This window comes from Anas acuta, chromosome 3 (assembly GCF_963932015.1).
Source record: "Anas acuta chromosome 3, bAnaAcu1.1, whole genome shotgun sequence".
NCBI lineage: Eukaryota > Metazoa > Chordata > Aves > Anseriformes > Anatidae > Anas > Anas acuta.
In genome coordinates, this window is record NC_088981.1 from 114,875,446 (window position 1) to 114,903,316 (window position 27,871).

The 27,871-nt window shown below is 54.7% G+C and overlaps 2 protein-coding genes across 10 annotated transcripts; both read left to right on the forward strand.

The window, feature by feature from the left end:
- Window positions 1-2,297: 2,297 nt before the first annotated feature.
- On the forward strand, window positions 2,298-26,794 carry LOC137854901 (uncharacterized). 9 transcript variants are annotated; one of them, XM_068678870.1, is made up of 10 exons: window positions 2,298-3,717; window positions 3,890-3,977; window positions 4,291-4,402; window positions 4,924-6,850; window positions 7,020-7,110; window positions 16,917-17,025; window positions 19,376-19,613; window positions 19,783-19,873; window positions 20,187-20,295; window positions 20,823-20,978. In XM_068678870.1, the coding sequence occupies exons 4-10, from the start codon at window positions 6,593-6,595 to the stop codon at window positions 20,833-20,835; spliced, it is 909 nt and encodes a 302-aa protein (XP_068534971.1). In that variant the 5' UTR covers window positions 2,298-3,717; window positions 3,890-3,977; window positions 4,291-4,402; window positions 4,924-6,592; the 3' UTR covers window positions 20,836-20,978. The 9 variants fall into 9 exon arrangements, with proteins under 9 accessions (XP_068534971.1, XP_068534973.1, XP_068534972.1 ...); XM_068678872.1 differs by having other exon boundaries at window positions 7,023-7,110; XM_068678871.1 differs by having other exon boundaries at window positions 3,646-3,717; window positions 3,855-3,977.
- LOC137854904 (ostricacin-2-like) lies at window positions 23,923-25,685 on the forward strand. The gene is made up of 3 exons (XM_068678876.1): window positions 23,923-24,062; window positions 25,218-25,305; window positions 25,555-25,685. Exons 2-3 carry the CDS (start codon window positions 25,248-25,250, stop codon window positions 25,683-25,685), a joined length of 189 nt encoding a protein of 62 aa, XP_068534977.1. The 5' UTR covers window positions 23,923-24,062; window positions 25,218-25,247.
- Window positions 26,795-27,871: the final 1,077 nt, after the last annotated feature.

The following is a 27,871-nucleotide window of genomic DNA, read 5'->3' on the forward strand; positions in this document are numbered from 1 at the left end:
CCCACACACAAAGATCTCTTTATAGACCACAGGAGAGATGCAGGATTTTTTCAGGTGGGATTTGTCAGGATGATTTGGGACATCACCACGAGGAGGACACGATCTGTAAGGAGCAGGAGGTGAGGAGCTCAGCCCAGCAGCTTCCTCACTGCAAAAATCTGCCCGTGGCAGCTCCTTAAAGAGCTTCATTAAGATGGTAATTAGCTACATCCCAGTGCTGCTCCTCTTCAACACACACACTAGTTCAGTTTTGGGGTGGGGGAGAGAACAGAAGGGGCTCTGCTCCTGAGCAGCATGGCTGCGTCCCCCTGGAGACACAGCTCCAAATGCCTGGTGCAGCTTCCCTCAGTGGGGAGAGAAATTCAGGCAGGAAAGAGGAAAGAAATATGATGAGGGGTTGGGATGCAAGGTGTAAGGATGTAAGCACTCAGTGAGCATACATTATGTCTGAGTACATTTTTACGCATATATTTATTTACACACACACATCTATACACGACTGACGAAGCTGAAACGGGGTTATAAAAGTACACCCCCGATCTGCTGAGAACCAGCAACAGATGATACCCGGCAAAGCCTGACGTGGCAGAGGCACAATTACAGCTTGTCTTTTCAGAGGGCTGCCAGCTGGACGGAGATGTCACCCCGCGCGGCCTCTTCCCAGGCAATTTTCAAGCGAAGCATGGCGAGAGCACGCTTCGCTTGAGGAGGGGAACACAGAGCTCCTTTGTGTGGGGAAAGCACATCGCTTGCCAGGGCCTAACAAACAGGGACGCAGTGTGTGTGTATGTGTGTGTGTCCCAAGACATGTCCAGCAAACCACAGCAGCCAACGCCTCTTTCGCAAGGTGGGATGACACAAGCCCCGAGGCTGAAGGCCTGGGAATCCTCCTCAGAGCTGTCAGAGGCGGAAAACGATTCCTTGTCCTCTCTGGCAGGGGGAGCAGAGGAAAAAAATGCTTCTTGGCCAGGCAGCCTGAGGTGTCAGCAGTCCCAGGGGACGCTGCCTGCGTGGCAGAAGCTTTGCTGGGGAGGCTGAGGAAGCCGCTGGCCTTTGCCACGTGGTGGGACCAGCTGGGATCAAACTGCTGGAAGCAGAGAGGTGAGGAGGCTCCCCCAGCAGCATCTCCTCCCAGGTGGGCTGCCCCTGATCCTCGGTCCTGTCCCTTTGCAGGTGCTGTGTGACCCAGGGGCAGGGGCTCTCCTGTTCCCTCTCTGCCCTGCTTCCTCTTCTCGCAGGGCCGTGACCCTCGGGGCATCTCCCAGCCATGCGGATCCTGCCTCTCCTCCTCGCCGTCCTCCTCCTGATGCTCCAGGCAGCAGCAGGTAAGATACGCACGAAAAGGGACGGGGAGGATTTGTCCTTTGTAAGTATTTTGTGGGGAAAATGGAGAATTTGATGATCACGAATCGTGTGTCTTCTCCTGTTGCTGCAGAACCTCACTGGGGTCCCTCACACCCCAGATCTTTAAGGGGAGGCTCCTGCTGCAGGTTCTGAAGCAGGGACCTTGCAACAAAGCTCTCACACCCCTAGGATGATTCTGCCACCTTCTCTGCACCCCCAGGGCACAGCAGCACTCCTGGAGAGGAGAAGAAAGGAAGCAGCTCCTGCTTCTCCCCGTGATGCCCTCCCTCATGCCAGGAGGGAGCCAGCTCACGTGTTGGAGACCCTCTCCCCGAGGCTGCTGTGGGATGGTGGCGAGCGTCTCCCATCAAAATGCCAGGAACATCGCCCCGTTTCCTTCTGCCTGGGACTTCAGGGCAGGAGACAGATGTGGTGGGCAAACGTTGGACACGCAGGGAGCAGGACTGTGCTGAGACGCTCTTTTCCTGCTCCCTGTAGGGCTGTCCTTTCCTCGAGGATCTCCCCAGGACTGTGAACGCCGTGGGGGCTTCTGCTCCCACAGGTCGTGTCCTCCAGGGATCGGTCGCATTGGCCTCTGCTCCAAGGAGGACTTCTGCTGCCGGAGGTGAGGTCAGGGCTGCCCGATGGAGGTTGGTAGTTGGGGTTAGAGGTGATGCTGATGGAGAAAGGGGAGGATACACAGCCCAAAGGCATGGGTCCCCAAGCCTGGGAGATGCTGCTGGGGCTGCAGAGACCTGGTGTCCTCCAGCACTTCCCACCAGCACAGCCTGGCCACCACCCACGGAGACTGTGGGGGCCCTTCCCTTGCTGCTGCCAGCCCTAGGGTCACCGTTCAGCAATAACCCCAAAGGGAGAAGGGCATTTCCCTTGAGAAATCCTCACAGAGCTGGAATTCTCACTGCCAGGCTTTTCCTCCTGCAGGCGATGGTATCCCTGATGGCCCCTGGGGCTCCTCACGCTCATCTCCACGCGGCACTTCAAAGCCACCCTGTGCCTTCGCAGCGCACCGGAGACACCGGTGACCCTCGACAGCCAGACCATGGCCCCACGAGCACTTCTCTGCCCCCAATAAAAGGTGGTAGTCTGTAATCTCACTGCTGAGGAGTCTGTGCGTCCCGGGGAGTGGTGTGCCGTGTCTTTTCTCCATCTCATTCCTGCCTGGGGGCACAACACCGCTGCATAGGAGCTGCTCACCCCCAGGGCATCTTAAGCAGCAGAAAGAATGAGTGGGGGGAAAAGGATAGCGGGGGATCTGCCCTTCTTCCTCGTGGCTGTTTTGCATTGTTCTTGTGAAGCTGCTTCAAGGGACACGCCACTCTGGGTGTTGAGGTGGCATTGGGTCCGTCCCCGGCTGTGGAGCCTGGATTTGTGCCACCAAGGCTGTGGGGGGGTAGGGAGAAATCATCCTGCCCCAGAGGAAATAAGGACTGGTGGCCAGGCCAGGGGGTCACTCAGGAGATTGGGGCCAGGCTGTGGGGCAGCACGGTGGGCAAGCCTTGGGGCAGACCCATAGGGTTCATCTCAAGGGGGGCATGGGGGTGGCAACTGAACTGCCCTGTGGGAGCTGGTGGGGCAGAGGATATCCCTGTCCTGGGCCAGGGAGCAGGGCAGGGCAGGACGAGGCTGGGACCCAACCTCGAGACCCTTCATCTCTTCAGGATGAATGTCCCAAAGCATTTGTACATCAGAGTACTGGGACAGCCCTCTTGGAACTTGGAACTCAGCTTCATGGGAGAGCTGTGGACTCACCCATTTGCTGTTCCTCTACTCACAACCTGTTAATCACAGCAGCCATCAGACAGATAGAGTCCTATTTGTCACACCCTGGCCTGGCAAACACAAAACTATTCCTGTAAGGTTAACAATAGATAAAAGAAAAATAAACCGCATGATTTAGTATGTCACTCACAAGTTGATTACTAAATAGTGAGAGGAGAGGGAGAGAAAAAGATTTTATCCTTCTAAGAGACGCTTTGCTGCAGGGATCTCCCCCAGCCGATATGCTGTGCCCATGGCAAGCAATTCCTGCCCAGGCAGCTCAGGCTGCATACCCGCTGTGCCCCCGGGTGTCACAAGCTGTGTTGCGTGAGGATAACGGTGACGATTGCAACAGCCCCAGCAGGCACCTCAGCAGCCAGGAGGGACGAGGAGCAACCCCACCATGCCCATGGGTCACTGGCTGATTGGCCAAGGGCAGAGGCGGCAGCCGGAGGAAGCCCAGCTCCCACCCACCAGCAGTGGGATAAAAGCCTCACGTTTAGGGCAAAGCAGCACTCTCTGGCCGCAGGAGCACGTGGACACGAGGGATTCCTCTTGGCTCTCTTTGTGCCTGAGCACCAGGACCTCCATCAGGTAGGTGCACACCTGAGAACACTTCTGAAGAAAAACGCTGAGAAAATATCTTTTTCTTGTAGGCGCAGGTAGCCCCTAATGGGGTTCCCCAGATTTGTGCCCAGGCTGCTGCAGCACCACCTGGGCTTCTCCCTCAGGTCCTTGTCACCTTGGTTTGTCTTCTCTGCAGCAGCCCCGTGAAGACCTGCTCCAGGCATCAGCCATGAAGATCCTGTTCCTGCTCCTCTCCTTCTTCCTCCTCTTTCTCCAGGGTGATGCAGGTGAGAGGGGAAGGAGGGAGATGGGCTGAGGTGTGGACAGCAGCGTCCTTCAGTGGGACCTTTTCTCCTGTGCAGGGATGGGAGAGAACTCAAGGGGGATGTTGGCTTGGTGCAATGGCTGGCACACAAAGTGGTTTTGTTTTGACCTCAAACACAGTTTCCCAAAGCCTCCTTGTCTTGAGCCTTTCCATGTGACTCTCGAAGATCTCTAAGCAGGCTGACTCCAGAACCTCTCGAGGAAGCTGTGCCAGTGCTCTGACCCCTGTTGCAATCATTTTTCCAATGGCTTACCGTGCATGTCTTTCTATTGCAGTCGGAAATTCTTGGCTCTGCGCAAGAAGAGGGGGAATTTGTCGTTTTGGGAGGTGCCAGTTTGCTGAAAGACATATTGGGAGATGCTCATCTTTCCAAGCCTGCTGCAGCAGGTAAGGTCCATGGTTGACAAAACGGATTCCTCCTTTGTCCTTTGAAATAATTGTTACAGAACCCTTCCTACTCTACACATAACCATCAGCATTTGCAGAATGTACTGTGCAGGAGAGTCCCAGAAAGGAAGGGGATTGTGGGTTTGGATGTGTGGGTGCAGCCCTGTGTGGGGCTGAAGGACCCTAAGCTTAGCCAGCACCTCCCCATTCTGCTCTGCCCCACAAGACTTGCCCAGCCTTTGCAGAGGACTCTACCTTGCTGGCAAAGGTTTAAGGTTGCCCTTTGGAGGTGGTGAAGGACACGGTCCTGTTCTTGATGCTTCTGCAAAGACTTGGGGTCAGGGCTACCAGCACTAAGGAGGGCACAGTTCTAAGCCATCAGCAGCAAGGCCATGAGTTTGCCTCTGGGCAATTGACTCTTTTGAGTCTCAAGACTCATTTGTCCTTGGAAGGGAGGTGGGAAAGAGACAAAACAGAGAAGTTTCAAGCAGGTGCCATGCTTGTCTGCTTTCTCTGTACAGGATAATTGGTTGATGCCCTGAATGCTGTGAGCAGGATGTCCCCCTCGCTTCTCGCTCCTGGAAACAGCTGCTGACGTCCTGTTCCATGGGCCTGCTGTGGTTTGGCCACAGGCTGCTTTTCCGTGCTCAAATAAAGGCGTGCAGTTTGGCATTGCAGCTGGTGGGAAGCGTGAGCGTGTCCTTGTGCCAGAGGGTGCCCAGGGCTGCTGTTCCCCACCAGTGCTGTGGGGACGCCGGGGCTGGCAGTCCCTGCGGGGCCAGGCTGTTTGCTGCGTGTGGAAGGGGAGGGCGAGCGGGAGCCCTGTGCTGGTGCTGCCGGGCATGGGTGTCCCTTGTCCCTGGCAGCCAGAGGCCCCATCACAAATGTACAAGGGGATCCACAAGGACTATTGAGTCCAAATCCTGGCTCCACACTGCACCCAACACCAATCCCGATGTATGAGAGCATTGTCCCAACACTTCTTGGACTCCAGCAGGCCTGGTCGAACTTGGTATCATGTCCAGGTGCCCGACCACCTCTGGGTGCAGAACCTTTCCCTCACCCCCAGCCTGACCCTGCCCTGTCCCAGCTCCATGCCGTCCCCTCGGGTCCTGTCGCTGTCCCCAGATAGCAGAGCTCAGCGCCTGCCCCTCCGCTCCCCTCGTGAGGGAGCTGCAGGACGCCATGAGGCCTCCCCTCAGCCTGCTCTGCTCGGGGCTGAACAAACCAAGGCACCTCAGCTGCTCCTCACACTCCTTCCCCTCCAGACCCTTTGCCACATTCATAGCACTCCTTTGGGCACTCTCCATTATATTTATGTCCTTATGAGACAGAGGAGACCCAAATTGCCTCCACTGCCCGAGGTGAGGCAGCAGCAGGAAGAGCAGAGCAGGACAATCCCTTCCCTCGACCAGCTGCAGTGCCGGGCCTCATGTTCCCTCATGGCATTTGCAACACAAGTCCTGTGAGGAGAGGCTGAGGGAACTGCGGGTGTTTGGTTTGGGGAATAGGAGTTTCATGGCAGACCTTATTGCTCTTCGCAACTGCCTGAAAAGAAGGGGTGGGGAGCTGGGGGTCAGCCTCTTCTCAAAGGTAACCAGTGATAGGACCAGAGGGAACGGCCTCAAGTTGTGCCAGGGGAGGTTCAGGTTGGAAATGAGGAGACATTTCTGCTCAGAAAGAGCAGTCAGGCATTGGGATGGGTTGCCGAGGGAGGTGGCGGAGTCACTGTCCCTGGGGGTGTTCAAGGAGAGGTTGGACGTGATGCCTGGGGACAGGGTTCAGTGGGTGACATTGGTGGTTGGGGACATGGTTGGTCCAGATGATCTTGGAGGTCTTTTCCAACCCAAATGATTCAACGATTCCCTGTCATGATGGAGGCACAACCAGTGTCGCTTATTACCTCAGCTCTGGCCACCAGCAGGTCCCTTTTGCAGTCGGCTGGAGCCGGCTCTTGCCTGACGTGGGGCAGCTCTGGGAATCTTCTCTCAGAGCCCAGCCCTTGCATCCCCATCCTTCCAAGCCCTTGCCACAGGATCCTAAGAAGTCGTATCACCAGGAATATCAGAGGACACCTGAGGGAAGCCCTCTTCTCCTTGCAGGGTGCCCGTGCTGACATTGCCCTCCAGACACGGCAGACTATGTGCCTCCTTTGCCCCCGGGTGTCACAAGCTGTGTTGCGTGAGGATAATGGTGACGATTGCAACAGCCCCAGCAGGCACCTCAGCAGCCAGGAGGGATGAGCAGCAACCTCACCATGCCCATGGATCACTGGCTGATTGGCCAAGGGCAGAGGCGGCAGCAGGAGGAAGCCCAGCTCCCACCCACCAGCAGCGGGATAAAAGCCTCACGTTTAGGGCAAAGCAGCACTCTCTGGCCGCAGGGGCACGTGGACACGAGGGATTCCTCTTGGCTCTCTTTGTGCCTGAGCACCAGGACCTCCATCAGGTAGGTGCACACCTCAGAACGCTTCTGAATAAAAAGGCTAAGAAAATATCTTTTTCTTGTAGGCGCAGGTAGCCCCTAATGGGGTTCCCCAGATTTGTGCCCAGGCTCCTGTAGCACCACCTGGGGTTGTCCCCCAGGTTCTTGTCACCTTGGTTTGTCTTCTCTGCAGCAGCCCTGTGAAGACGTGCTCCGGGCACCAGCCATGAAGATCCTGTTCCTGCTCTTCCCCTTCTTCCTCCTCTTTCTCCAGGGCGCTGCAGGTGAGAGGGGAAGGAGGGAGATGTGCTGAGGTGTGGACAGCAGTGTCCTTCAGTGGGACCTTTTGTCCTGTGCAGGAATGGTAGAGAGCCCAAGGGGGATGTTGGCTTGGTGCAATGGCGGGCACGCAAAGTGGTTTTGTTTTATCCCCCCCACAGTTTCCCAAAGCCCCCTTCTTTTGAGCCATGACCCCTTTGAGGACTAGGTAAGGACTTTCCATCGGAGGTCCCTCAAGCTCATGGAGCAACAGGGATTGGGCTGTGAGCTGTGATGAGTGCCCCACTTGCCAGATCCACTGGTCCAGGCAGAGCTGGACACGCAGCTGGGCAGCCAGCACGCCTCTCCCTTGGGCTTCTTGCTGGTCCTCCTCCCTCTCTGCTCTTGTGTGCACCTGTAGGGGTGTGAAAGAGCCCTTCTGGGTGACACCTTGCGTTGGAAGACCTACATATGCCAAGCTTAAAGATGATGAGCCCAGATCCTGGCCTGGAGTGCATGGAGAGTGTCAGTGCACACACTCTGCAAGCACTCACAACTCACCCAAATCATCACCTCAACTGTTTGTGTGTCTGTGATTCTCCCTGGCTCCAGAAAGCCGCCAAGCATGCAGACAAAGAGGGGGAATCTGTACCTTTGCGAGATGCCGCTTCCCCACGACACCTATTGGGAGATGTTCAACTGCAGTTCCCTGCTGCAAGAGGTAAGGTCTGGGTTCCTCGCCGAGGAAAGGAATTCCTCCTTTTTCCATTGAAATGGTTGTTATGGAACTCTTTCTAGTCAATACCTGGTAAAAACTCTGCTGCATTTATGCTCTGTGGGAGAGTCCCAGGAAGGGAGGGAAGAGTCCTCATAAATTTTAGACTATCTTTTTGGGGGTTGAAACAGTTCCAACTCCCAAGACCAATGTGTCATTCTTTTGCACCATGTATTTAGCTTTCATAACAGAGGAGGTGGGAGCAACTGAGAGCACAGGAGAAGGAAATTGCAAACCGGTGTCATGCTTTCTGCTTCCTTGTTACAGGACATGGGCTTGATGCCCTGAATGCTGTGAGCAGGATGTCCCCCTCGCCTCTCGCTCCTGGAAATGGCTCCTGATGTCCTCTTCCCATTCCCGTCCCCGCAGTCTCCCCGTGCAGTGCCTGTGAGAGTGGCAGCACTGCTCCTGCTGGCTGCAAGGGCACCCGTGTGCTGGAGACATCCTGTCCCAGGCCTGCTGTGGTTTGGCCACAGGCTGCTTTTCCCCGCTCCAATAAAGGCGTGCAGTTTGGCATTGCAGATGGTGGGAAGCGTGAGCGTGTCCTTGTGCCAGAGGGTGCCCAGGGCTGCTGTTCCCCACCAGTGCCATGGGGACGCCGGGGCTGGCAGTCCCTGCGGGGCCAGGCTGTTTGCTGCGGGTGAGGAACAGGAGGGCGAGCAGGAGCCCTGAGCTGGTGCGTCTGGACACAGAAGTCCCTTGTCCCGGGCAGTCATGGGTGACAGCAGTGCTGGCTATGTGCAGAGGGCTGTGCCTTGTTGGGCATTGCCAGGGCTGCCCACCCGACCTGTTCTGGTGGCCCAGTGTTCCTCCTTATCCTGCCACAGCATCCTGGAGCCCTGCCTGCTAGGGGCTGTGCTGGGAGCTGGGCTGTGCTCTCCCATTCCTGTGAGTTAGAGCTCTTCTGACACTGAGAAATGAGAAAGAAAACGATGAATATTGACCATGATCACAGAATCACAGAATCCCTGAACATCCTGAGTAAAAAGGGACCAACAAGGACCATTGAGTCCAAATCCTGACTCCATAGAGCTCCACCCAAAACCAATCCTGATGTATGAGAGCATTGTCCCAACACTTCTTGGACTCTATTAGGCTTCGCAACCGCGGGATCCTGTGCCAGTGTCGAACCACCTCTGGGTGCAGAACCTTTCCATCACCCCCAGCCTGACCCTGCCCTGTCCCAGCTCCATGCCATCCCCTCGGGTCCTGTCGCTGTCCCCAGAGAGCAGAGCTCAGCGCCTGCCCCTCCACTCCCCTCGTGAGGGAGCTGCAGGCCGCCATGAGGCCTCCCCTCAGCCTGCTCTGCTCGGGGCTGAACAAACCAAGGCAACTCAGCTGCTAACCTCACACTCCTTCCCCTCCAGACCCTTTGCCACGATCATAGCACTCCTTTGGGCAATCTTCAAGAGATTTATGCCCTTATGACACAGAGGAGCCCCAAACTGCCCCCAGTGCCTGAGGTGGGGCGGCAGCAGGCAGAGCAGAGCAGGACAATCCCTTCCCTTGACCGGCTGCAGTGCCGGGCCTCATGTACCCCAACTATTTATTTGGAGCACAAGTCCTGTGAGGAGTGGCTGAGGGCACTGGGGGTGTTTGGTCTCGAGAAGAGGAGGCTCAGGGCAGAACTTATTGCTCTCTGCAACTGCTTGAAAGGAAGGGGTGGGGAGCTGGGGTCGGCCTCTTCTCACAGGTAACCAGTGATAGGACCAGAGGGAATGGCCACTGCCAGGTCCCTTTTGGAGTCGGCTGGAGCTGGCTCTTGGCTGACAAGGGGCACCTGAGTGGCTCTTCTCTCAGAGCCCAGCCCTGCATCTTCCTCCTTCCAAATACTTTCCACAGAATCCTACGACGTCGTCTTACCAAGAATATGCGAGGACGCCTGAGGGAAGCCGTCTGTGCTGTGCCCCTGGGTGTCACAAGCTGTGTTGCGTGAGGATAACGGTGACGATTGCAACAGCCCCAGCAGGCACCTCAGCAGCCAGGAGGGATGAGGAGCAACCCCACCATGCCCATGGGTCACTGGCTGATTGGCCAAGGGCAGAGGCGGCAGCAGGAGGAAGCCCAGCTCCCTCCCACCAGCAGCGGGATAAAAGCCTCACGTTTAGGGCAAAGCAGCACTCTCTGGCCGCAGGAGCACGTGGACACGAGGGATTCCTCTTGGCTCTCTTTGTGCCTGAGCACCAGGACCTCCATCAGGTAGGTTCACACCTCAGAACTCTCCTGAAGAAAAAGGCTAAGAAAATATCTTTTTCTTGTAGGCGCAGGTAGCCCCTAATGGGGTTCCCCAGATTTGTGCCCAGGCTGCTGCAGCACCACCTGGGCTTCTCCCTCAGGTCCTTGTCACCTTGGTTTGTCTTCTCTGCAGCAGCCCCGTGAAGACGTGCTCTGGGCATCAGCCATGAAGATCCTGTTCCTGCTCTTCCCCTTCTTCCTCCTCTTTCTCCAGGGCACTGCAGGTGAGAGGGGAAGGAGGGAGATGTGCTGAGGTGTGGACAGCAGCATCCTTCAGTGGGACCTTTTCTCCTGTGTAGGGATGGGAGAGAGCCCAAGGGGGATGTTGGCTTGGTGCAATGGCGCGCACACAAAGTGGTTTTGTTTTGACCTCAAACACAGTTTCCCAAAGCCCCCTTCTTTTGAGCCATGACCCCTTTGAGGACTGGGTAAGGACTTTCCATCGGAGGTCCCTCAAGCTCATGGAGCAGCAGGGATTGGGCTGTGGGCTGTGATGAGTGCCCCACTTGCCAGATCCACTGGTCCAGGCAGAGCTGGACACGCAGCTGGGCAGCCAGCACGCCTCTCCCTTGGGCTTCTTGCTGGTCCTCCTCCCTCTCTGCTCTTGTGTGCACCTGTAGGGGTGTGAAAGAGCCCTTCTGGGTGACACCTTGCGTTGGAAGACCTACATATGCCAAGCTTAAAGATGATGAGCCCAGATCCTGGCCTGGAGTGCATGGAGAGTGTCAGTGCACACACTCTGCAAGCACTCACAACTCACCCAAATCATCACCTCAACTGTTTGTGTGTCTGTGATTCTCCCTGGCTTCAGGAAGCCACCAAGCATGCAGACGAAGAGGGGGATTCTGTACCTTTGGGAGATGCCGCTTCCCCACGAGACCTGTTGGGAGATGTTCAACTGCAGTTCCCTGCTGCAAGAGGTAAGGTCTGGGTTCCTCGCCGAGGAAAGGAATTCCTCCTTTTTCCATTGAAATGGTTGTTATGGAACTCTTTCTAGTCAATACCTGGTAAAAACTCTGCTGCATTTATGCTCTGTGGGAGAGTCCCAGGAAGGGAGGGAAGAGTCCTCATAAATTTTAGACTATCTTTTTGGGGGTTGAAACAGTTCCAACTCCCAAGACCAATGTGTCATTCTTTTGCACCATGTATTTAGCTTTCATAACAGAGGAGGTGGGAGCAACTGAGAGCACGGGAGAAGGAAATTGCAAACCGGTGTCATGCTTTCTGCTTCCTTGTTACAGTACATGGGGTTGATGCCCTGAATGCTGTGAGCAGGATGTCCCCCTCGCCTCTCGCTCCTGGAAACGGCTCCTGACGTCCTCTTCCCATTCCCGTCCCCGCAGTCTCCCCGTGCAGTGCCTGTGAGAGTCGCAGCACTGCTCCTGCTGGCTGCAAGGGCACCCATGTGCTGGAGACATCCTGCCCCAGGCCTGCTGTGGTTTGGCCACAGGCTGCTTTTCCCTGCTCGAATAAAGGCGTGCAGTTTGGCATTGCAGCTGGTGGGAAGCGTGAGCGTGTCCTTGTGCCAGAGGGTGCCCAGGGCTGCTGTTCCCCACCAGCGCCGTGGGGACGCCGGGGCTGGCAGTCCCTGCGGGGCCAGGCTGTTTGCTGCGGGTAAGGAACAGGAGGGTGAGCAGGAGCCCTGAGCTGGTGCGTCTGGACACAGAAGTCCCTTGTCCCGGGCAGTCATGGGTGACAGCAGTGCTGGCTATGTGCAGAGGGCTGTGCCTTGTTGAGCATGGCCAGGGCTGCCCACCCGACCTGTTCTGGTGGCCCCGTGTTCCTCCTTATCCTGCCACAGCATCCAGGAGCCCTGCCTGCTAGAAGCTGTGCTGGGAGCTGGGCTGTGCTCTCCCATTCCTGTGAGTTAGAGCTCTTCTGACACTGAGAAATGAGAAAGAAAATGATGAATATTGACCATGATCACAGAATCACAGAATCCCTGAACATCCTGAGTAAAAAGGGACCAACAAGGACCATTGAGTCCAAATCCTGACTCCATAGAGCTCCACCCAAAACCAATCCTGATGTATGAGAGCATTGTCCCAACACTTCTTGGACTCTATTAGGCTTCGCAACCGCGGGATCCTGTGCCAGTGTCGAACCACCTCTGGGTGCAGAACCTTTCCATCACCCCCAGCCTGACCATGTCCTGTCCCAGCTCCATGCCATCCCCTCGGGTCCTGTCGCTGTCCCCAGAGAGCAGAGCTCAGCGCCTGCCCCTCCGCTCCCCTCGTGAGGGAGCTGCAGGCCGCCATGAGGCCTCCCCTCAGCCTGCTCTGCTCGGGGCTGAACAAACCAAGGCAACTCAGCTGCTAACCTCACACTCCTTCCCCTCCAGACCCTTTGCCACGATCATAGCACTCCTTTGGGCAATCTTCAAGAGATTTATGCCCTTATGACACAGAGGAGCCCCAAACTGCCCCCAGTGCCTGAGGTGGGGCGGCAGCAGGCAGAACAGAGCAGGACAATCCCTTCCCTTGACCGGCTGCAGTGCCGGGCCTCATGTACCCCAAGTATTTATTTGGAGCACAAGTCCTGTGAGGAGTGGCTGAGGGCACTGGGGGTGTTTGGTCTCGAGAAGAGGAGGCTCAGGGCAGAACTTATTGCTCTCTGCAACTGCTTGAAAGGAAGGGGTGGGGAGCTGGGGTCGGCCTCTTCTCACAGGTAACCAGTGATAGGACCAGAGGGAATGGCCACTGCCAGGTCCCTTTTGGAGTCGGCTGGAGCTGGATCTTGGCTGACAAGGGGCAGCTGAGTGGCTCTTCTCTCAGAGCCCAGCCCTGCATCCTCCTCCTTCCAAATACTTTCCACAGAATCCTACGACGTTGTCTTACCAAGAATATACGAGGACGCCTGAGGGAAGCCGTCTGTGCTGTGCCCCTGGGTGTCACAAGCTGTGTTGCGTGAGGATAACGGTGACGATTGCAACAGCCCCAGCAGGCACCTCAGCAGCCAGGAGGGACGAGGAGCAACCTCACCATGCCCATGGGTCACTGGCTGATTGGCCAAGGGCAGAGGTGGCAGCAGGAGGAAGCCCAGCTCCCACCCACCAGCAGCGGGATAAAAGACTCACGTTTAGGGCAAAGCAGCACTCTCTGGCCACAGGGGCACGTGGACACGAGGGATTCCTCTTGGCTCTCTTTGTGCCTGAGCACCAGGACCTCCATCAGGTAGGTGCACACCTCAGAACTCTTCTGAAGAAAAAGGCTAAGAAAATATCTTTTTCTTGTAGGCGCAGGTAGCCCCTAATGGGGTTCCCCAGATTTGTGCCCAGGCTGCTGCAGCACCACCTGGGGTTGTCCCCCAGGTTCTTGTCACCTTGGTTTGTCTTCTCTGCAGCAGCCCCGTGAAGACGTGCTCCGGGCACCAGCCATGAAGATCCTGTTCCTGCTCTTCCCCTTCTTCCTCCTCTTTCTCCAGGGCACTGCAGGTGAGAGGGGAAGGGGGGAGATGGGCTGAGGTGTGGACAGCAGCGTCCTTCAGTGGGACCTTTTGTCCTGTGCAGGGATGGGAGAGAACTCAAGGGGGATGTTGGCTTGGTGCAATGGCTGGCACACAAAGTGGTTTTGTTTTATCCTCCAGTACAGTTTCCCAATGCCCCCTTGTCTCGAGCCCCTCTATGTGACTTTTGAAGATCTCTAAGCAGGCTGACTCCAGAACCTCTCTGGGAAGCTGTGCCAGTGCTCTGACCCCTGTTGCAATCATTTTTCTAATGGCTTACCGTGCATGTCTTTTTATTGGAACAGGAATGACCCGCATCTGCATAACAAGAAGGGGAATTTGTCGTTTTAGCAGGTGCCAGCTCGGTGAAAGACAGATTGGGAGATGCTCAACTTTCCAAGCCTGCTGCAGCAGGTAACGTCCATGGTTGACGAAACGGATTCCTCCTTTGTAACTTTAAATAATTGTTACAGAACCCTTCCTACTTTACGCATAACCATCAACATGTGCAGAATGTACTGTGCAGGAGAGGCCCGGAAAGGAAGGGGATTGTGGGTTTGGTGGGTTTGGATGTGTGGGTGCAGCCCTGCATGGGGCTGAAGGACCCTAAGCTTAGCCAGCACCTCCCCATTCTGCTCAGCCCCACAAGACTTGCCCAGCCTTTGCAGAGGACTCTACCTTGCTGGCAAAGGGTTATGGTTGCCCTTTGGAGATGTTGAAGGACACGGTCCTGTTCCTCATGCTTCTGCAAAGACTTGGAGTCAGGGAAACCAGCACTAAGGAGGGCACAGTTCTAAGCCATCAGCAGGAAGGCCATGAGTTTGCCTCTGGGCATTTGACTCCTGAGTCCCAAGACTCATTTTTCCATGGAGAGAAGGTGGGAGAGATTGGGAGAGAGACAAAAGGGAGAAGTTTCAAGGACGTGATAAGCTTTCTGCTTTCTCTGTACAGGACATGGGGTTGATGCCCTGAATGCTGTGAGCAGGATGTCCCCCTCGCTTCTCGCTCCTGGAAACAGCTCCTGATGTCCTGTTCCATGGGCCTGCTGTGGTTTGGCCACAGGCTGCTTTTCCGTGCTCAAATAAAGGCGTGCAGTTTGGCATTGCAGCTGGTGGGAAGCGTGAGCGTGTCCTTGTGCCAGAGGGTGCCCAGGGCTGCTGTTCCCCACCAGCGCTGTGGGGACTCCGGGGCTGGCAGTCCCTGCGGGGCCAGGCTGTTTGCTGCAGGTGAGGAAGGGGAGGGCGAGCAGGAGCACTGTGCTGGTGCTGCCGGGAATGGGTGTCCCTTGTCCCAGGAAGTCATGGGTGACAGCACAAAGGTAGAAAGGCATCCGCAAGGACCATTGATTCCAAATCCTGGCTCCACAGAGCTCCACCCAAAACCAATCTTGATGTATGAGAGCATTGTCCCAACACTTCTTGGACTCTGTTAGGCTTGGCAACCGCGGGATCCTGTGCCAGTGTCGAACCACCTCTGGGTGCACAACCAGCCTCACCCCCAGCCTCACCCCCAGCCTGACCCTGCCCTGTCCCAGCTCCATGCTGTCCCCTCGAGTCCTGTCGCTGTCCCCAGAGAGCAGAGCTCAGCGCCTGCCCCTCCGCTCCCCTCGTGAGGGAGCTGCAGGCCGCCATGAGGCCTCCCCTCAGCCTGCTCTGCTCGGGGCTGAACAAACCAAGGCACCTCAGCCGCTCCTCACACGCCTTCCTCTCCAGACCCTTCACCACCTTCATAGCCCTCGTTTGGATAGTCTCCAACAGGTTTGTGCCCTTCTGACCCTTATACACCCCAAACCGCCCCCAGTGCACGAGATGTAACAGCCAGAGGCAGAGCAGAGCAGGACAATCCCTTCCCTTGACCGGCTGCAGTGCCGGGCCTCATGTACCCCAAGTATTTATTTGGAGCACAAGTCCTGTGAGGAGTTGCTGAGGGCACTGGGGGTGTTTGGTCTCGAGAAGAGAAGGCTCAGGGCAGAACTTATTGCTCTCTGCAACTGCTTGAAAGGAAGGGGTGGGGAGCTGAGGTCGGCCTCTTCTCATAGGTAACCAGTGATAGGACCAGAGGGAATGGCCACTGCCAGGTCCCTTTTGGAGTCGGCTGGAGCTGGCTCTTGGCTGACAAGGGGCAGCTGAGTGGCTCTTCTCTCAGAGCCCAGCCCTGCATCCTCCTCCTTCCAAATACTTACCACAGAATCCTACGACGTTGTCTTACCAAGAATATGCGAGGATGCCTGAGGGAGGCCGTCTGTAGTGTGCCCCTGGGTGTCACAAGCTGTGTTGCATGAGGATAACGGTGACGATTGCAACAGCCCCAGCAGGCACCTCAGCAGCCAGGAGGGACGAGGAGCAACCCCACCATGCCCATGGGTCACTGGCTGATTGGCCAAGGGCAGAGGTGGCAGCAGGAGGAAGCCCAGCTCCCACCCACCAGCAGCGGGATAAAAGACTCACGTTTAGGGCAAAGCAGCACTCTGTGGCCGCAGGGGCACGTGGACACGAGGGATTCCTCTTGGCTCTCTTTGTGCCTGAGCACCAGGACCTCCATCAGGTAGGTTCACACCTCAGAACTCTCCTGAAGAAAAAGGCTAAGAAAATATCTTTTTCTTGTAGGCGCAGGTAGCCCCTAATGGGGTTCCCCAAAGTTGTGCCCAGGCTGCTGCAGCACCACCTGGGGTTGTCCCCCAGGTCCTTGTCACCTTGGTTTGTCTTCTCTGCAGCAGCCCCGTGAAGACCTGCTCCAGGCATCAGCCATGAAGATCCTGTTCCTGCTCTTCCCCTTCTTCCTCCTCTTTCTCCAGGGCACTGCAGGTGAGAGGGGAAGGGGGGAGATGGGCTGAGGTGTAGACCTATGTCAATGTGTTCTTCCGTGTCCAGGGGAGCAATGCCACTTGTTGGAGTGATGCAAAGGTTAGCAGGGACTGATTAAAAGAAGCCTTCTGAGTGTCTTTTCAAGAGGACTTGGAAGTGGGGTGCCGAAAGAGCTAAGAAAGAAAGTCCGGGCTTATTGAGGGGTCAGTAAGGGGATTGGGTGTTGGTTGCAAGCCTGTGTCCATCTGCTCGTCTGATCTTGTCACTGCAAGATCTCCCACCAGCAAGGCTGAGGTTAGCGCAGCAGCGTCTTTCAGAGGGATCTTCTGGCCTTTAGGAGAGAGCCCAAGGGGAATGTTGGCTTGGTGGAATGGCTGGTCCTGAAGGTGGTTTCATATTTGATCACGGCACAGTGTCCCAAAGCCTCCTTGTCTCCAGCCTCTCCGTGTGCCTTTTGATGTTCTCTAAGCCTGTTGACTCCAGAACCACTCTTGACAAGCCGTCCCAGTGCTTTGAACTTTCTTGAAATTATCTCTAGAATGGCTTCTCTGTGCATGTCTTTCTATTGCAATAGGAAACGATATCCGATGCACAATAGAAGGGGGACGCTGTCGTTTTGGGGGCTGCCAGTTCGCTGAAAAACAGATTGGGAAATGTTATCGTATCGTACCTTGTTGCAGCAGGTAAGGTCCATGGTTGATGAAACGGATTCCTCCTTTGTCCTTTGAAATAATTGTTACAGAACTCATCCTACTTTACGCATAACCATCAGCATGTGCAGAATGTACTGTGCAGGAGAAGCCAGGAAAGGAAGGAGATTGTTAGTTTGAATGTGTGGGTGCAGCCCTGTGTGGGGCTGAAGGACCCTAAGCTTAGCCAGCACCTCCCCATTCTGCTCTACCCCACAAGGCTTGCCAAGCCTTTGCAGAGGAACCTGCCTTGCTGGCAAAGGGTTATGGTTCCCCTTGGAGATGTTGAAGGACACGGTCCTGTTCCTCATGCTTCTGCAAAGACTTGGAGTCAGGGAAACCAGCACTAAGGAGGGCACAGTTCTAAGCCATCAGCAGGAAGGCCATGAGTTCGCCTCTGGGCATTTGACTCCTGAGTCTCAAGACTCATTTGTCCTTGGAGAGGAGGTGGGAGAGAGTGGGAGAGAGACAAAAGGGAGACATTTCAAGGAGGTGATAAGCTTTCTGCTTTCTCTGTACAGGATATGGGGTTGATGCCCAGAATGCTGTGAGCAGGATGTCTCCCTTGCTTCTCACTCCTGCAAAACAGCTCCTGACATCCTGTTCTATGGGCCTGCTGTGGTTTGGCCAGAGGCTGCTTTTCCCTGCTCGAATAAAGGCGTGCAGTTTGGCATTGCAGCTGGTGGGAAGCGTGAGCATGTCCTTGTGCCAGAGGGAGCCCAGGGCTGCTGTTCCCCACAAGCGCCGTGGGTACGCCAGGGCTGGCAGTCCCTGTGGGTCCAGGCTGTTTGCTGCGGGTGAGGAAGGTGCTGTGTGTCCCGGGCAGCCATGGGCACCAGCACAAAGGTAGAAAGGGATCCACAAGGACCATTGAGTCCAAATCCTGGCTCCATAGAGCAGCACCCAAAACCAATCACTATGTCTAAGAGCATTGTACAAACCGTTCTTCAACTCCAGCAGCTCGGTGCTGTGACCACTGCCCTGGGGAGCCTGTCCCAGCGCCCGATCACCTCTGGGCGCAGAACCTTTCCCTCACCCCCAGCTTGACCCTGCCCTGTCCCAGCTCCATGCCGTCCCCTCGGGTCCTGTCGCTGTCCCCAGAGAGCAGAGCTCAGCGCCTGCCCCTCTGATCTCCTCGTGAGGGAGCTGCAGGCCGCCATGAGGCCTCCCCTCAGCCTGCTCTGCTCTGGGCTGAACAAACCCAGGGACCTCAGCTGCTCCTCACACGCCTTCCCCTCCAGACCCTTCATCACCTTCATGGCCCTCCTTTGGACAGTCTCCAATAGATTTGTGCCCTTCTGACCCTGATACACCCCAAACCGCCCCCAGTGCTCGAGATGTAACAGCCACAGAAAGAGCAGAGCAGGACAATCCCTTCCCTCGACCAGGTGCCGTGCCAGGCCTCATGTTCCCTCATGGCATTTGCAACACAAGTCCTGTGAAGAGCGGCCAAGGGCATAGGGGTGTTTGGTCTGGGGAAGAGGAGGCTCAGGGCAGACCTTATTGCTCTCTGCAACTGCCTGAAAGGAAGGGGTGGGGAGCTGGGGGTCAGCCTCTTCTCACAGGTAACCAGTGATGGGACCAGAGGGAATGGCCTCAAGTTGTGCCAGGGGAGTTTTAGGTTGGAAGTAGCAATATGGTTTAGTGGAGGACTTTATAGTGTTAGGTCAGAGGTTGGAGTCGATGATCTTGAGGTCTCTTCCAACCTAGACAGATAATTCTTTAATTCTGTAATTCTGTGAAATGAGGAGACATTTCTGCTCAGAAAGAGCAGTCAGGCATTGGGACAAGTAGCCCAGGGAGGTGGAGGAGTCACCGTCCCTGGGGGTGTTCAAGGAGAGCTTGGACGTGGTGCTTGGGGACATGGTTCAGTGGTGACATTGGTGGTAAGGGGATGGTCGGACCAGAGGACCTTGTAGGGCTTTTCCAACCTTAATGATTCTGTCATTCTATAGTTTAATGGTGGATTTGGCAGTGCTTATTTCTGGGTTGGACTTGATGATATCAGAGGTCTTTTCCATCAGAGGTCTTTTCCAACCCAAATGGTTCAACGATTCCCTGTCATGATGGAGGCACAACCAGTGTCGCTCATTAGCTCAGCTCTGGCCACCAGCAGGTCCCTTTTGCAGTCGGCTGGAGCTGGCTCTTGACTGAATTGGGGCAGCTGCGGGGCTTTTCTCTCAGAGCCCAGCCCTGCATCCCCATCCTTCCAAGTCCTTGCCACAGGACACCAACATGTCATATCATCAAGAATATGTGAGGACGCCTGAGGGAAGCCGTCTGTGCTTTGCCCCTGGGTGTCACAAGCTGTGTTGCGTGAGGATAACGGTGACGATTGCAACAGCCCTGCAGGCACCTCAGCAGCCAGGAGGGACGAGGAGCAACCCAACCATGCCCATGGGTCACTGGCTGATTGGCCAAGGGCAGAGGTGGCAGCAGGAGGAAGCCCAGCTCCCTCCCACCAGCAGCGGGATAAAAGCCTCACGTTTAGGGCAAAGCAGCACTCTGTGGCCACAGGGGCACGTGGACACGAGGGATTCCTCTTGGCTCTCTTTGTGCCTGAGCACCAGGACCTCCATCAGGTAGGTTCACACCTCAGAACTCTCCTGAAGAAAAAGACTGAGAAAATATCTTTTTCCTGTAGTTGGATGTAGATCCTCTTTGGTTTCCTCAAAGTTGTGCCCAGGCTGCTGCAGCACCACCTGGGCTTCTCCCTCTGGTCCTTGTCACCTTGGTTTGTCTTCTCTGCAGCAGCCCCGTGAAGACCTGCTCCAGGCATCAGCCATGAAGATCCTGTTCCTGCTCTTCCCCTTCTTCCTCCTCTTTCTCCAGGGTGCTGCAGGTGAGAGGGGAAGGAGGGAGATGTGCTGAGGTGTGGACAGCAGCGTCCTTCAGTGGGACCTTTTGTCCTGTGCAGGGATGGGAGATAGCCCAAGGGGGATGTTGGCTTCATGGAATGGCTCGCACAGAAATTGTTTTGATACCCAGCACAGTGTCCCTTGTTTGTCACCTTGTTTGAAGACTCTGCATGTGACTTTTGAAGATCTCTAAGCAGGCTGATTCCAGAACCTGTCTGGGAAGCTGTGCCTGTGCTCCGACCTGTGTTGCAATCATCTTTACAATGGCTTACCGTGTATGTCTTTCTATTGGAACAGGAAATTCTGTCCTCTGCAGAATAAGAGGGGGAAGGTGTCATGTGGGGAGCTGCCACTTCCCTGAAAGACATATTGGGAGATGTTCGGGTTTCCAAGCCTGCTGCATCAGGTAAGGTACCGGCTGAGGAAAGGGATTCCTCCTTCGTCCATTCAAAAGATTGTTACAGAACTCTTCCTAGTCCACACCTAACCATCAGCATGTGCAGAATGTACTGTGCAGGAGAGCCCCAGAAAGGAAGGGCATTGTGGGTTTGGATGTGTGGGTGCAGCCCTGCATGGGGCTGAAGGACCCTAAGCTTAGCCAGCACCTCCCCATTCTGCTCAGCCCCACAAGGCTTGCCCAGCCTTTGCAGAGGACTCTACCTTGCTGGCAAAGGGTTATGGTTGCCCTTTGGAGATGTTGAAGGACACGGTCCTGTTCCTCATGCTTCTGCAAAGACTTGGAGTCAGGGAAACCAGCACTAAGGAGGGCACAGTTCTAAGCCATCAGCAGGAAGGCCATGAGTTCGCCTCTGGGCATTTGACTCCTGAGTCTCAAGACTCACTTTTCCTTGGAGAGGAGGTGGGAGAGAGTGGGAGAGAGATGAAAGGGAGAAGTTTCAAGGAGGTGATAAGCTTTCTGCTTTCTCTGTACAGGACATGGGGTTGATGCCCTGAATGCTGTGAGCAGGATGTCCCCCTCGCTTCTCGCTCCTGGAAACAGCTCCTGATGTCCTGTTCCATGGGCCTGCTGTGGTTTGGCCAGAGGCTGCTTTTCCCTGCTCCAATAAAGGCGTGCAGTTTGGCATTGCAGCTGGTGGGAAGCGTGAGCGTGTCCTTGTGCCAGAGGGTGCCCAGGGCTGCTGTTCCCCACCAGCGTCGTGGGGACGCCGGGGCTGGCAGTCCCTGTGGGTCCGGGCTGTTTGCTGCGGGTGAGGAAGGGGAAGGTGAGCAGGAGCCCTGTGCTGGTACTGCTGAGCATGGGTGTCCCTTGTCCCAGGCAGCCACGGGCACCAACAGTACTGGCTGCAAGCAGATCTGGGCAGTGTACTTCCACCTCAGTCCCTTTCTGTGGTGGGCAGTAGTTTCTTCATTGGATGAGTGCTCAACCCATGTTTCCACGGGTGCCGAGGACTCACAGTCTTGCTGCTTGGTGCTAAAGTGGTCTTGTATGCTATGGTGGTACTGTCTCTGCCCAAAGGGATGTGGACTGCACACCAAGAGGATGGATCAGACTGCACATTCGTGTTTGCCCGTGTATGTGTGAGCTCTTTAGGAAGCTGTCCTAGCAAAACTGTGTCTTCTGGGTCTTCTGATGGACATGGCCCCTCTGCCCATCCAGAACTTGCCTAGACCCCTAATCTGCTTCACGGGTAATCTACTCACCTGCTTATGCCAGGACCCTGCTGGCTCCAGCAGCTGGCACTAAAGTAACCTCAGGGCCTGCATGCGCAGCCTGACTCCAGCAGCTGGCCCTAAATTCACTCATGCACACCCCTAGGTCTCATGCAGTCCTTCAGCACACAGTCCTTCAGCACACACACACACACATAGGAGAGGAAGTGCAAATAAGCAGAGTTAATAAAAGATTGAATGTGGAAATATAATAAGATTGGACAGAGTGTGGTGATCAGGCACAGGGTTAGGCCAGACAAGCGTATTGACCGGCCCCATTTTACACACAACCGGCCCTTTTACATGTATACCCTTTTCTCCATATCCTCCCTTTGTTCCTCCTGCTCCCCCTTCCCTTGCACACCCCATGCCTTGGAAGAGCTCTGTGGCTTCTGCACTGGAGGCCCTGGAACTTTTGAGGCCCTGGAGCGTGTCCAGGGCAGGGCTACGGAGATGGTGAAGGGCCTGGAGCACAAGTCCTGTGAGGGGTGGCTGAGGGCGCTGGGGGTGTTTGGGCTGGGGAAGAGGAGGCTCAGGGCAGACCTTATTGCTCTCTGCAACTGCCTGAAAGGAAGGGGTGGGGAGCTGGGGGTCAGCCTCTTCTCACAGGTAACCAGTGATAGGACCAGAGGGAATGGCCTCAAGTTGTGCCAGGGGAGGTTCAGGTTGGAAATGAGGAGACATTTCTGCTCAGAAAGAGCACTCAGGCGTTGGGACGGGTTGCCCAGGGAGTTGGTGGAGTGACTGCCCCTGGGGGTGTTCAAGGAGAGCTTGGACGTGGTGCCTGGGGACATGGTTTAGTGGTGACATTGGTGGTAGGGGGATGGTTGGAGCACATGATCTTGGAGGTCTCTTCCAACCTTAATGATTCTGTGATTCTACACTCTCCCTTGCCCAGGGACCCTTGGCTCACACCTTATCAGCAATAAGGTTCAGCCTTTCTGAAAGTGGAGCCTGTAGCTCATTAGCCCACCAATTAGTGCAGCTGGGAGGGTCATTTCTGGTGATCACCCCTTAGCTCAGAAGCCCTCCATCAGGTAACTCCACTGGAATGAATGTTTCCACATTCTCAGCACCAGAGAGACCTAGGAATAACAAAACGTGTTCAATGGACGAACACCAAGTTGCTGCTGTGCCCAGAGCCCCCGTGCTGTGAGGAGAGGCTGCAAGAGCTGGGGCTGCTGGGCCTGGAGCAGAGGAGGCTCCGGGGGAGCTCCCCCATAGCTGTCAGTACCCGCAGGGAGGTGCGGAGAGGCCGGAGCCGGGCTCTGCTCAGCGGTGCCCAGGGCCAGGCCCAGAGGCCCCGGGCCCAGCCTGGAGCCCCGGCGGCTCCCCCTGCCCCTCAGGCAGCACTGCTGGGCCCAGGGGTGCCGGAGCCCTGGCACAGGCTGCCCCGAGAGGGGTCAGGGGCTGCTCCTGGGAGAGCTCCCCGAGCCCAGGGATGTGGGGCTGGGCACCCTGTTTGGGGGGAGGGCTGCTGTAGCAGAAGGGAACCTCCAGAGGTTTCTCCCAACCTCAACCACAACTGTAACCAACTGCCTCCCTTTCTTATTATCCCTTGTTGCATTGGAAAAGGCCTCGATGATTACCCTTGGAGGAACTGACGCTCTGCTCTATACACCCTTACAGTTATTCTGCCTCTATGACTTGGCATCTCTGTGGTGTGCAAAGAGAAAAGACCCAGAGGCCAACCTCTACCACCAAAACTACCAACAGGTATAGTCTTGGAGTCAGGGGACCAGAAAAGCTCTTCCAGACACCTTGAGAGGCAATCACTGAGTTGAACATGCAGCACAGCTCCCTCCTTCCGTGCAAGGACTGCCACTTGTTCCACGGTGTGTCTGCAGAAGCCATGGCTATACCAGTGGTTTATTCACCTGGAATGGGTTAGGAGCAGATGCAGATGGATGGGGTTGGTCGGTTTATTGACCTTAACACATATCCTGGTGTTACTCTCTATTTGAATAGTCACTAGACAGAAAGTTTGGCACGTCAGGTGCACAGACATCTTGTCACAGATGAAAGTGTTCTTGCAATGCCTGCAGGTGAGAGGGTTTTCAATCGTCTGCATGTTCTTGCACATCACATACAAGCTGATGGGTTTAAGCAGATGGAAGGAGGCAAAGAAGGATTTTTTTCTTCTGGGATCAGACTGCTGCTTGCTGTCTGCACCAACCAATTGCTTTTTACATCCTGAAAAAAATTCAACAAACCACTACAGCCCATGTGTCTGCTGTGCACCGGAGTGTCACAAGAGGTGTTGCATGAGGATAACGGTGATGACTGCTGTTGCAATGCTGATTGCCCCCAGCAGGGACCTTAGCAGTAGGGAGGGATGAGGAACAACCCCACCATGCCCACAGTTTAACTGGCTGATTGGCCAAGGACAGAGGCAGCAGCAGAAAAAAGCCCAACTCCCATCTGGTATAAAACCAGGGGGTCTGGGGCAAAGCATTACTCCTTGGATGCACGTAATTCCTGGTGAACCAAACCCATCATCAGGTATGTAATTCCAGGGCCTCTTTCAGGAAAGATGCCATTCAGCCTCTCTGTGCAAATCCATCTTCCTGGAAGCATCTGAATTGCAAACTGTTGGAAGAATCTGTGAATATAAACGAGAACTGGTGGAGGCTGGGAAGGAAAATAAACAGTCATATGAGTATTGGAGCCCAGAGCATGTGGAAGCTGGAGCTGGGGTTTCCTAACTGAAAGGGAGACCGGTAAGGTGCCTTGATGCTGGAGGAGACACCCAACACCTTCTGTTCTGGAACAGGGACTTTATGGGAAAAAGTTCAGGTAGCAAAATATATTTTCCATCTTTTCAGTCTTCAGTCAGCTCAAAAGGTTGAATTGTGTTACTGTTTCGGTCATCAAGAATTTCCTGCCTTCTTGCTCCTCCCTGGGGCTCAGCTGCAGAGAGCACTAGCAGTAAATATGAGGCTGGGGAGTCTTCTTATTGCTCAGAAACCTGGAAATGAACATGAGTTGAAGTTTTGCAGTCCCTAACTGAGCTGGGATGACCTTCCTGAGCATGGGGAAGCAGAGGTGATAGGGCGGGGTGGTTTCAGTGGCCAGCTTTGGACTGCTTGAGGTGTATAGCACCAACTAGCCCTTCATATAGTGTGGCATCTCCAGGTGCAAACTTTTCTCTGAGTTCCAGAGCCTGGATCTTTTATTGACCTAACTACAGGAATTGCATTGATAATTGACACAAGCATCTCCTGATGTGCAAACCATCTCTGCTTTGGCATTTGATTAAGAAGAGACAGAAGTGAGAGAAGAAATGCACTAGTGGTACTTCTGACCTGCTGATTGTGCTAGAAAGCATCTCTCTTGTCACCCCTTGATTCTGTATTGCAGGAAAATTGTTTAATTCTGTTCATTAGACAAACATGCCCTGTGAAAGTCCTGAGGGACTATAGATATTAAAAGTATTTTTTCTTTCCTTATAATCTGAGTTTCAGTAGGTGCTGTTTTGAATAAAATAGCAACGATTAAACATGAGTCTTCTAGTCTGTGTTTTGGGGAAAACACCAGGAAGAACTGTGAGGAATTGTAGAATCACAGAATGTGTTGGAAGGGACCTTAAAGATCTTCTAATTCCAAGCCCCCTTCTCCATGCCCTTTCTTATTTGCCTTGGTGCCTCCCCTCTGCAGCTCTGTGAAGACCTGGGACAGGCGCAAACCATGCGGATCCTGTACCTGCTCTTCCCTTTCATCCTCCTCTTGGTCCAAGGTGCTGCAGGTGAGAAGAGGGCAGTTGGGGTGAGGTGCGAACTCACATGAATGGGGTTCTCCGTGTCCTTTGGAAGTGATTTGCCAGAGATGGGTAATGATTAGGAGGGGATGGTTCTGATGAATGGCTGGGATTTGGGGTTTGTTGCTTTGTGCACATGGTTGGCTGAGATCCATGGGCAGTATCAGCCCCTCTAGAGCCACACACAATTTTTATAGGTATCTCATGCTCATTTTCTTTAACTTTTGCTCTGTGCAGGATCCTCCTTGGCTCCGCGAAACAAGGAGAAATGTCATCGAGAAAAGGGCTTCTGTGGATTTCTGAAGTGCTCTTTCCCCTTTATTATCTCAGGAAAATGTTCAAGATTTTTCTTTTGCTGCAAAAAGTAAGCTTTGGGATTGGAGATGAAGTTGGGCTGTGACTGTGATAGCAGAAATAGCAGCAGTTGTGTTTAAGCCCCAAGCCTCACTACTGGCTTTGTGCTGTACACACTCCAGGGCAGAAGCCAGGGGAGGTGGAAGGATCTAGGAAAGGAGAAGGTGCCCTGTGAGGAGCAGGAGGAACCATAGGTCAGACAGCACCTTCCCCATTCCCCTCAGCTCCATGGGGCTGCCTGACCTGGGGGCTTTCAGAAAGAAATGAAAGAAAAGAATGAAGGCTGTCCAGTTGGTAGCATGAAGCACAGGACCTGATGTCTCTGCAAATCCTTGTAAACAAGGTTGCAAACAAGCCACCTGCAATACAAACTGATTATCTCCATTGGGATTAGTCTTGAAACGTCATTGCCATTGTTATCCAGAAGTGATATGCACTGAGAGATTAAAAAAAAAAAAAGAAAGAAAACAAAAAAGCAGATGACTTCAAAGTGTGTTTTCTTTCTGCAGACTGTTCGGTTGAACAGCTGGACTTTCAAAGCAGGATGTCCCCCTCGCTTCTCACTCCTGGAAATGGCTCCTGATGTCCTCTCCCCTTCCCATTCCTGCAGCCCTGTGTGGGGCTGAAGCACCCTAAGCTTAGCCAGCACCTCCCCATTCTGCTCTGCCCCACAAGGCTTGCCCAGCTTTTACTGAGGACTCTACCTTGCTGGCAAAGGGTTAAGGTTGCCCCATGGAGATGGTGAAGGACACGGTCCTGTTCTTGATGCTTCTGCAAAGACTCAGAGTCAGGGCTACCAGCACTAAGGAGGGCACAGTTCTAAGCCATCAGCAGCAAGGCCATGAGTTCGCCTCTGGGCATTTGAGTCTTGAGTCTCAAGACTCGTTTGTCCTTGGAGAGAACGTGGGAGAGAGACACAAGGGAGACATTTCAAGGAGGTGATAAGCTTTCTGCTTTCTCTGTACAGGATATTTGGTTGATGCGCTGAATGCTGTGAGCAGGATGTCCCCCTCGCTTCTCGCTCCTGGAAACAGCTGGTGACGTCCTGTTCCATGGGCCTGCTGTGGTTTGGCCACAGGCTGCTTTTCCGTGCTCAAATAAAGGCGTGCAGTTTGGCATTGCAGCTGGTGGGAAGTGTGAGCGTGTCCTTGTGCCAGAGGGTGCCCAGGGCTGCTGTTCTCCACCAGCACTGTGGGGATGCCAGGGTTGGCAGTCCCTGCGGGGCCAGGCTGTTTGCTGCGGGTGAGGAAGGGGAGGGCGAGCGGGAGCCCTGTGCTGGTGCTGCTGGGCACGGATGTCCCCATGCTTCTCTCAACCCATCCTTCTCTCAACCCCACATCCCTTCTGGAGGGGTCTGATCCTCCAGGCAGCCCACAAGGAGTTCCTTATTGTTCTTGGAGGGAATATCATACAATCATAGAATCTTAGAATGGCTGGGGTTGGAAGGGACCTTAAAGATCACCCAGATCCAACCCCCTGCCATAGACAGGGACACCACACACTCAATCAGGTTGCTCACAGCCTCACCTAACCTGGCCTCGAACACCTCCAAGGACGGGGCATCCACAACATCTCTGGGAAACCTGTGCCAGTGCCTCACCACCCCCGGAGTGAAGGATTTCCTCCTCACCCCTAATGTAAATCTCCCGTCAAGCAAGGGACGAGGCAAAGGGCTCAAGCTTAGAAGAATTTCTCCAGTGGTGTTTGGGAGGGTCCTGCTTATCACAGCTGCTTCTCATGCAGCAGTGTGATTCAGTGCTATCTAGCAGCTCCACATGAATCCTGGCTTTGAAAACAGGCAGCTGAACCTCATAAAGGGTTGAGATCATTCCCTGCATTTTTCCTGAGATGGTAATCCTGCACTTGGGGGCACCAGGGTTTGGGACATTCCCTAGGAGGGACTTTCAGTCTCATCAGGATGGGAAATAACTGCATCTCTATGTTGTACTTAATGATATGTCTGCTTTCCTACCACACTCAAAAAGCAGACTTGTGTTAAGGTGGAGGTTGAGGCTTGAAAAATCACCAAAAAGAAGTTTCTGCTTGAATTGAACTTAAAGGAAACCTTGACAGCTAGCACCTGGCTGCACACCAACTCCTCCTGTGTTGTGAAATAACCACGATTCTTGTCCTTCATGTTCATGGTGTGTGCTTCGTCCACAGACCTAACCACGGAAGGTTACCTTGTGGAGTGCTGCTG

Bases quoted from the DNA above. Each gene is read 5' to 3' on its own strand.
- LOC137854901 (XM_068678867.1), top strand. From the start codon at position 15,816: ATGAGGATAACGGTGACGATTGCAACAGCCCCAGCAGGCACCTCAGCA. The intron at 16,083-16,251 runs GTAGGTTCACAC...TCTTCTCTGCAG, and splicing joins AGCACCAGGACCTCCATCAG to CAGCCCCGTGAAGACCTGCT. The intron at 17,026-19,375 runs GTAAGGTCCATG...CGATTGCAACAG, and splicing joins ATCGTACCTTGTTGCAGCAG to CCCTGCAGGCACCTCAGCAG.
- LOC137854904 (XM_068678876.1), top strand. From the start codon at position 25,248: ATGCGGATCCTGTACCTGCTCTTCCCTTTCATCCTCCTCTTGGTCCAA. The intron at 25,306-25,554 runs GTGAGAAGAGGG...TGCTCTGTGCAG, and splicing joins CTTGGTCCAAGGTGCTGCAG to GATCCTCCTTGGCTCCGCGA.